Raw genomic sequence first — 9,774 nt, forward strand, 5'->3', positions numbered from 1 at the left:
TTCCTCCACATAATCGCCCAATACATAATTGTAAACCAGTAAATAACTACAAATTCAATAATAGACAGAACCCTAACAAAAATTAACTCGATTTTATGATTAAAGAAAATATCGAACAAAACAAGTTTGAAGACCGTGATTTTTTTGGGAGAAATTATTGAATCGACGAGTAGGTGATGTGTAGGCGGTGAAAATCGGCGATTAACAGTGGGTATTACCAAATAATTAACCATTTAAACCCTACCTTGTCGTCGCCTTCAACTGGATGGTCGCGCGCGAAGGGAGTGAGGTTTCGACTGTGAAACTGTACTGGAGGTTGATTTAGGGCGAAAATTGACGGTGTTGTTGATTTCCGGTGGCTTGTAGTTGCGGCTAGGGTTTGGAAATTAGGGTGAATTAGGGGAGACGAATTTCAGTCGTGGATTGAGGGGTGAGACGGTTGGAGTGAGAGAGAGAGTGAGTAGATGGAAGGTCTATTGAAAATTCCGCTTAATTTGCGCTCCTTCCGTTTTGAAACGTCTATGATTCAATGTTGTTTTACAATTATACCCATATAATGTACAGATTATGCATAATAATGCAACACGGATTCATTTATCAAATTTTCATTTATTCCGTCCATCCACCTAATCTAAAGGTTGATTTTAAGTAGGAGCTTAACATTAAGGGAGCAATAGGACCTTAATGCTCCCCTATATATATATATATAGATTTTGATCTATGCAAAACAATATCATACGTAGGGCACTTTTAGGTCATAGTTAGTTAATTTTTAGGTCATGCTAACAAAGCATGACCTAAAATAATCTTAGCATGACATTAAACCCAAATATTATAATATGACCTAAAATTGCTTAATTATGACCTTCCGTGTTTTTGGTTAATTATTGATCATTAGATCATCTAATCCTAGGGCCAAGAGTTGGGCTGCATTTCTGGATTTAAATACATTTTTATTTTGATCATCTCCCTATATATATATATATATATATATTCTATTAATTTTATATTTTATATTTTATAATATATATTCTATTATATAAAATAAAATATGTTATATATAGTAATATACATACTTTTATTTTGGTTTTTCGATTTTTTTTGGTTTTGTTCGGTTTTTGAAGTTCGGTTTCGGTTTTTCGGTTTCGGTTTTTTAGGTTTGGTTCGGTTCGGGTTTTGAACTAAATTTAGTTTTTCAGTTTTAGTTCGGTTTAGGTAAAAAAACCGAACCGAAACCCGATTGCTCACCTCTAATCTATATGTACAAATCCTTACATAAGATGTATCGAAATGCATAAAAATATTAAAAATAATTTCCGGGCACTTGCATTCCTTCGTTACAGAATAAGTCCACATTAACGCAGTCCAAGTAGGGCGGCATTGTTGCATGCTCATTGCTGCCATGCAATTGATTTTTAATATCTCCCTTTACTCTTATTAAGTACTATTAGTAATTGATGGCTGCATTGTTATTAATTGTAGTTGATGCTTACTAATTAATGGACGACTAACATCTGTAACTGCTTTAACACTATTAAACTAAGATATACAAATATTAAACTGCTTTAACACTATTAAAAACTAAGATATACAAATATTAACACTATTAAACCCATACCTAATCAAAAGTTCATACTATTATGGAACTAAGGACGTAGTAATAAGATCAAAAGTTTATATTATTATGGGACGGAGGAAGTAGTAATAAGAAGTTGAATAACCGAAGCTATAATTAATTACATATGCATATTTTTTAATTTACAGCACCTTTTTACTTTAGTGTTACTCGTCAATTTATTATAAGAGTAATTTAAATTTTGCAAAGTTATTTATAATTTATAAAATAAAGCGTAACATATGCTGCAACATTTACATATATACACTTTCTCAATATAGAACACTTACATATATAATCAAAATATACTTTCTATTAGTATCAATTACTTGTTCGAACCATTACTATCCATTTCGATATTTTTCGACTGACCGATAGTCACATCTTTCCATTTCGATTTATCCACAATAATAGTTTTATCAAAAAATGAAAATTATTCTTCTTACTTTATTTATTTATTTATTTTCATCTAATTTATCCACCTTTTCGAATTCTCTCCCAATTAAAAAATCAAATATGCAAATGGGAGATTATTGCAGGTTTATGATAAAACCAGGGAGACCTCAGCTTAGGTTGGTAGGTAGGTGATAAATTTCTCTCACTCGCAATTTCATTATCGCCACCTGCTCCCATGGCTATTTCATAATATTCTCATACTGTTGCATTCACACCTATTTTCATATTGTTGATTTGTTAATTCTTTTAATTGGACCGATTGAAACATTATTATCCGATTGAAACATTATTATCCGATTGAAACATTATTATTCCTCTCTGTGGCCTCAAGTCTGGTATATCTCTCCCTCTCTGCTCTAAGATAGAGATGCCCACCAGTTCCGGTTCCGGCGGTTTACGATAGAGATGCCCACCGGTTCCGGTTTTGAACCGGAACCGTGGCAATTTTCCCGAACTGGAATCGTCGCAATTCGGGTCGCGGTCCGGTTCAGGTTCAAGATATTTCGAACCGGAACCGTCACCGAACCGGCGGTTCGGGACGGTTCGGAACCGGCGGTTAACCGGCGGAACCACCGGTTCGGGCGCGTATATCAAGGCATCGGGGATGGGGCCGACGGCGGCAGCTTTTCAGCCGCAATCGGCCGGTTTTGGCGGTTTTTTTGGCGGTTAACCGCCGGTTCAGTGGTTTCCGGTGGCGACGCGAGACACGAGGAGACAAGGCGCAGCTTTTGCAGACGGTTTTGTCCCGGGAACCGGCGGTTTTTGCCCGGAAACCGGCGGTTCCGGCGGTTTTCCGCCAAAACCGCCGGTTTTTCCGAAAATTCAAAATTTTTTTTTTTTCAAATTTCAAATTCGAATTCTTCCATTTCCCCCCCCCCCCCCCATTTTTTATCTATAAATACCCCCCCTCTATCCTCATTTACATTCACCTCACTCTTGTGTTAATAAGAGTTTCTCTCTTCAATCTCTCAATTCTCTCTCTTTGTCTCCAATTTCTCATTTGTGCTATTGTGCTTCCATTTAATTACGCAAGTGCTACTCTTATTACGCATTGTTATACACTTATACTTGTTCCCGTAGTTCTATAAGTTGTCTTTCTTTCTCAATTGCTAAAAAAATATATATATATATTATTCCATATTTCTACATTTCTACATAGCAATATGTCTTCATCCCGAGAAGGTCGTGTTGATAAGGGAAAGGGAAAGTCCAAGAGGCCATCTCGGAGATCCGTTATTGATGAAATTTCTCAAATGAACATGGATGCGTGGCAGGTTAATATTTATTATCTACTAATTTAATTAGTTTTGAATTACATTACATTATTGTTCATAATTTTATTTGAAATTTACAATACAAATATTATTTTGTAGACTCGAGAAGAGCAAGATGTGGCACATGCTATTGCTCTCTCTCGCTCTCAATCCCAAGGCGATGCTTATGTTGGTACCGGTATTGGTGCTCCCGGTTGCGGTGCCTATTCTCAACAAATTCCAACCCTGTGAATGTTGATGAAGACGACGATGATGATGATGACGACGAGGAGGGGGAGGAGGTAGAAGAGGTTCAAGAAATGCCACCCCCACCACCACCAAGGAGTCGTCGTGGCCGTAGTCGTGGTCGTGGACACCCTCCTCAACCTCCTAGACCAGCTGAAAGGTCTTTAACCTCAAACATCATGGTGAAACATTTCAAGAAGGTACAAGATAGTAACGATCCTGACACTTATAATGTGTATTGCAATTAATGCGAAAACGTATACACATTCCGAAGGGGTAGAGGATACGGTACATTTACCCGTCACATGGAGAAAGCGCATCCGGTCGAGTTTGGTATCGCTCCAACCCAAACTCAACTCAACTTTCAACATGGAGTCGGGACCGGGAGTGGGACGGGTTCATCCCAAACATCAGGTATGTGTAGCAATACTCTTTTGAAATATGATCACAAAAATCCTCTTAATGTGATGTCAAGATTTGCCGTTATGAAACATTTTCCATTCAATGCTTTTGATAACGATGCTTTTGAGTCGAGTATGCGGCAAGTTTATAATGCCGCTGCAAGAAAATTGAGTCGAACTTCAATGACTCGAGCCGTTGTTCGACAATGCATGGAAAAGAAGGCGCAATTAGGTACGTTTATTATTAACTTAGGGCATAAAGTTTCTATTTGTTCTGATGTGTGGACTGATTGTTTTTGCAAAAATTCGTATATGGGCATCACTGTGCATTTCGTTGATCACTGTTGGACTTTAAACAAACGTTTGATTGCATTTCGGGAATTTCCCGCACCACACACTGCACAAGCAATTACTCAATTGATCATTCAAGTTTTGAATGAATTTCAATTGATCAATAAAATTTTTTCCATTGGTTTTGACAATGCTAGCGCTAACACTGCTAGCATAGATGAACTAATCAGTGCATGTTCTCCTGTTATTGATAGCAAATATTTTCATGTGCAATGTATTGCCCATATTTTGAATTTGTGTGTTCAAGATGCGATTGATTTGTGGCAAAAATATGTTGATCCTATTAGAACTGTTGTGAAGTTGATTCATAACAAAGCTCATATTGGTAGAGCTTGGAAGAGATATTGTCATAGTAAGCAATGCAGGTACACCAACTTTCGTTTGGATGTTTCAACTCGTTGGAACTCGACGTATGATATGTTGGAGTCGACTTTGAACCACATTGAGTATTTATGTGATTTTTTTAGAAGTTGTCCTCATGTTCCTTCTGATTTGGTTTTGATACCCGCTTGTTGGGACCACAGCATGGATTTGTTTCGATTATTCCGCGCTTTCAAAAATGCCACTGTTGAGTTATCCGGTGTTTATTATCCTACTTCTGTGCGCGTTTTGGAGCATTGCATGTATGTGGGAATTGGTTTTAAAACATGTGTGAAAAATACTCAATTCATTGAGTTGAGGGCAATTTTGTTTTATATGGTTGAAAAGTGGTTAAAATATTTTGCCCGTATTCCAAATGTGTTTTTGATTGCAAAATGCTTGGATCCAAAGTGGAAGTTGCATGGTGTTTATAAAATTTTAGACATGTACTATGGTTGTTTGTACAATTTAGATTTTTCTCAACTCCGCGAAATGGGCTTGACAAGAGGAGAATGCTTCGAACTAAGTATTCCGGATGTTGATGAAATCAAACTAAGGTTAGATAGTGCACTTCGTGCTCTCTATGCGGAATATGAAATGCGCTATAACACCGCTCACCAGGTACGTGCTCCTCCTAGTCCTTCCACATTTGATTTTGGTGGCGGGGAGTTTAGCAATGTCATGATTGACCCAGACGTAGTATCACAATTGCAAGATCTATACGGTACTACAACCAATAGGACTAGAGCGACTAGTGAGTTAGATATATATTTGGAATCGCGCTCTATTTTTCAAGATGCAGGTCCTCTTACTCAACAAATTGACGTCCTTAATTGGTGGGGAACACATGACAAAGAGTTTCCGATACTATCCATCATGGCTAAGGAGATTTTCGCCGTTCCCGCTTCCACCGTCGCCATTGAGCAAGCTTTTAGTGTCGGCGGTTGTGTCATAGACGACAAAAGGAGCAATCTCTCCGCCAAGAACCTGGAAGTCACTATGCTACTTGATGATTGGGCAAAGGCGGACATGAGAGCACAAGAGCCGGATTTCGACTTCCGTGTAGAGAGTGATGGTGAAGAATTTTCCTCCGATGGCGATGACGAGGTCAGAAGCGAGAGCACTCAACAATAGCAATGACGGGGGGCGGTGAACGGCGAGAACGGCCGACCAAATAGGTAAGCAAGGTAAGAGAACTACGTGAGCTTTGATTCCTCAATAAAATTGTGGATACGTAGGCAACTCAACTTAAATTTGAAAAGTTTAACTTTGAAAGTTTAAGTTGAGCTCAAGCCCCTTTTCAATTCCCCCCCCCTATTTCATGTTTTTTTTATTTACGTTCACGAGTCCGACGACACTTGTAAATTATATTACATTGTTGTATGTTGTATACTTGTAGTTGTAGTTGTAGATGTATATGTATTGTAAATTATAATGTATCGTTGTCCGTTACAACTCAAACTCAATAAAATTGATATCATTTTCTCCTTATTCGTGGTATTTCTATTTGAATTATACATTGTCTTGTACTCTTGTTCCAAATTGTTGTATAAATCCAAATTTCAAATTTAAAAAATAAAAAAAATAATTCGAACCGCGAAACCGCCGGTTCCGAACCGGAACCGCCTAAACCGCCGGAAAAACCGGCGGTTCCGAACCGGAACCGGAACCGCCGGTTTTCGAACCGGAACCGGAACCGGAACCGTGAAATAGCCTCACGGTCCGGTTCCAGTTCCGCCTTCGACCAAACCGGAACCGGCGGTTCCGAACCTTGGGCAACACTACTCTACGACATTTTCTGGCATCTCAATAATCAACAACCCATTTGCTTTTCTTGGTCATCTTGTATATATATGGTTCTAACTTCTAACCTTATAAGTTCTCCCCACTTTTGAAAATTGGAGCTATGGACTTCTTGGCAACATCCGAAGGACAACTAGTAGTTGGAGTTGCTGTCGGTCTCATAGCTATTGCTGCTGCCTATTTCTTGCTTTCCTCCAACAAGCCCAAAGGTTTGGTCATTCCATTTCTGTATGTGAGTGAGTGGTGTCTGCTAATTTGCATGTAGCTTAGGCCTTGGAGAAAGTAAATTTTTTTATTCCATCTAAATTATGGGTTAAAGATTCAATCTTGCCTAGTTTTAGGGGTTCAAATTTACAAATTTCTGTTTGGATTAAGGGGTTTCTGCACTTATCCACCTAATTTCTCCCTAAAGATTCTAGAATGATGTCTTCATTTACATTCAAGATTTTACACACTATTATACTGTTGTTGGGCAATTGGCAGTGTGCTTGGATGCTGAGAATTTCAAGGAATTTAAACTTGTGAAGAAAACACAAATAAGCCATAATGTGGCCAAGTTCAGATTTTCTCTCCCTACCCCAGCATTTGTATTGGGCCTTCCTATTGGACAGCACATTAGCTGCAGGTTGAATATTGTGTCGTATTGGAAGAGAAGGCATACTTAGGCTTGATTGATAATTTTGATTGCTTGTATCACACAGGGGTAAGGATAGTCAAGGTGAAGAGGTCATTAAACCATACACACCAACTACTTTGGATTCTGATGTTGGATACTTTGAATTAGTTATAAAGGTGCATTTAGGATTTTTTTTTTGTTTATTAGAGTATCATACTTATGCTTTTCTTGGGTCTCATTTGGTTTACTTTGTGATATTTTGCAATTACAGATGTATCCACAAGGGAGAATGTCTCATCATTTTAGAGAAATGAAGGAAGGTGATTTTATGGCTGTCAAAGGACCAAAGGTACATGCTTTGTATTAATAAGACAATGTGATTTCTAATTTTATCGGTGTCAACTCCCTCTGATTTCCTTTGTTACTTTTGAAACAATAAAAAGTTGAATAATTTTAGGACTCCGGTGTGTACTATGACCTATATCTTGCTAGCCAATCTATTGAGAGTTGAGCAAGTGACTGGTTATTCATTTACATTTGCTAGTGGCATTGAGTGAAATTCTGGTTATTTTATGCAATTTATTTGGTAATGCATCTGGAAGTCTACTCATACTTTTGCTTACTTTGTTGAAACTAGGGCCGTTTTAGGTATCAACCAGGCCAAGTGAGAGCATTTGGCATGCTTGCTGGAGGCTCTGGGATTACACCAATGTTCCAGGTTTGTAATATCTACATTTATATTAATATATGGGTTCAGATATGGTATCTATAGACCGATTCTTCTTTCAAATTGATGAATGTTTTTAATAACCAAATTATGATCAGTACATTTTATACATTTTTGGCTTTTCTGTATAGGTTGCTAGATCAATCCTGGAGAACCCTAATGACAAAACAAAGCTGCATCTGATCTATGCTAATGTTACGTTGGATGACATTCTACTAAAGGTAATTTGTGTAACTTTTTCTCTGTGTTAATAAAAAGCAGCCTTGGTGTGGCAGAGTTTTGGCTAAACGCCACAGGAACGACATGTTGTGTCAGTTTCCAGTGGCAGAGTGACGCCATGGCGGTTTTGATGGCCATTATCTCATATTCTACCCATAACCCGCAACCTGACCCATTAACCCAAATTCTATCTATGATCAAATCCAATTTGAGCTTCCATTATCTCACTTGCATATGGACTAAGGATGTTTCATGAATCTCTGTCGGATAAATTTGGCGAACAAAAATCTTGTTCAGGTAGCTGCTGCAGAACAGCAATATAAGGGAGAACTTAGTTGAATCATTATTGTTCTAGGTTTGGGGGATTTTCATTTTACAGATATTTGAGGGTTGTATGAAATAACATAACTTAGTTATGTACGTATTTTAACATCCATTAACAATTGTTGTTTCTTTGCTGCAGGATGAAATCAATGGTCTTGCCAAAACTTATCCTGATCAATTCCAAGTTTACTATGTGCTGAACCAGGCAAGTTTACCCTCTAAATCCTAGCAACGATACTTTTATTTATATCAATTTCTGCACTTCTCCATACTATCCCAATTAATAATGGTTATTGCTTGTCCAAAAATAATTCTTTAGCCTCCTGAAGTATGGAACGGTGGAGTCGGTTTTGTGTCGAAAGAAATGATCCAGGCTCACTGCCCTCCTCCAGCCTCCGACATTAAGGTTTGAATTTAGTTGCACAAATATATTAGAAAAGGAAAAATAGGTATCAACTTTGAAGCGCCATTTTCGTTACTGCGATTATGCAGATTCTGAGATGTGGTCCGCCTCCAATGAACAAGGCCATGGCTGCTCATCTCGAGGCACTTGAATACTCGGCTGAGATGCAGTTCCAGTTCTAACTTTCCCCCCCGGTTTTGTTGAAACATGATTTTGTCTTCTTCTTGGGGGAAATTACTTCCGATTTGCTCCTTGTAAAGATTTCCCACTAATTTTCGATTTAAAAGCTGAGAACTTGTAAGCCGTTTTTCCTTGCATTGAAATAAGATGAGCAAGTCATTAGGTCGATTCATCTGAAGTATTTTCCTATGTGAGCCTCGTTACGACAAGAACTCAGAGCCCAGGATACTAATTATAACCCGCGAGCAACACACTCAAAGTTGAATAATGAGTTGATCACAAATTATTTGCAATAGTTTCTCAAAATGATTACCAGAAATTAGTTCGAACAATAAGTTAGTGGATTGAGCATCATGACTTCGGCCATGTTGCTCTTCCGACATGGCATAGATGGGAGGGCCTTCAAGTATGTCAGTACTTGGAACAATGTTCAGGGTCTCTATGTGGGTGGCGTATCCACCCCCAAAATGGAGTACTAATACTATGTATTGAGATGATTTTGACAGAAAGCCTCTTTGGTCCAGTGGTTGTGCTACCCAACTTCATAGCTGAGGTTCCGAGTGTATGTTTAGATTTCTTTACCTTTCTTTTGCTTTGTTTTATTGTAACACACATAAAAAAGTTCTACGTATATCATCATATTACTTATTTCAATTATTTTTTGTTTTAGTTTTGTTAATACAGTTTGTTTACTTATTTCATATTTTATTTTATTCAGACAATTAAAAGTTCTATAGCCTTTTACTTCTTTTTCTATCTTTTTTATCAGAATAATGAATTTTTTTATTTACTTTTATTCAAACAATTAAAAGAGTAGGTG

General features: G+C 37.7%; 1 protein-coding gene across 1 annotated transcript; it reads left to right on the forward strand.

The window, feature by feature from the left end:
* The first annotated feature begins 6,537 nt into the window (after positions 1 to 6,537).
* On the forward strand, positions 6,538 to 9,126 carry LOC121746595 (NADH--cytochrome b5 reductase 1-like). Its single transcript, XM_042140487.1, has 9 exons — positions 6,538 to 6,694; positions 6,969 to 7,110; positions 7,187 to 7,277; positions 7,373 to 7,450; positions 7,739 to 7,819; positions 7,960 to 8,049; positions 8,511 to 8,576; positions 8,691 to 8,777; positions 8,864 to 9,126. Exons 1-9 carry the CDS (start codon positions 6,589 to 6,591, stop codon positions 8,954 to 8,956), a joined length of 834 nt encoding a protein of 277 aa, XP_041996421.1. The 5' UTR covers positions 6,538 to 6,588; the 3' UTR covers positions 8,957 to 9,126.
* The last annotated feature ends 648 nt before the right edge of the window (positions 9,127 to 9,774 follow it).

This window comes from Salvia splendens, chromosome 9 (genome assembly GCF_004379255.2).
Source record: "Salvia splendens isolate huo1 chromosome 9, SspV2, whole genome shotgun sequence".
NCBI lineage: Eukaryota > Viridiplantae > Streptophyta > Magnoliopsida > Lamiales > Lamiaceae > Salvia > Salvia splendens.

Coding starts and splice junctions, on each gene's coding strand:
- LOC121746595 (XM_042140487.1), top strand. CDS start 6,589: ATGGACTTCTTGGCAACATCCGAAGGACAACTAGTAGTTGGAGTTGCT. Junction 7,111..7,186: donor GGACAGCACATTAGCTGCAG/GTTGAATATTGT, acceptor TGTATCACACAG/GGGTAAGGATAGTCAAGGTG. Junction 7,451..7,738: donor TGGCTGTCAAAGGACCAAAG/GTACATGCTTTG, acceptor TGTTGAAACTAG/GGCCGTTTTAGGTATCAACC.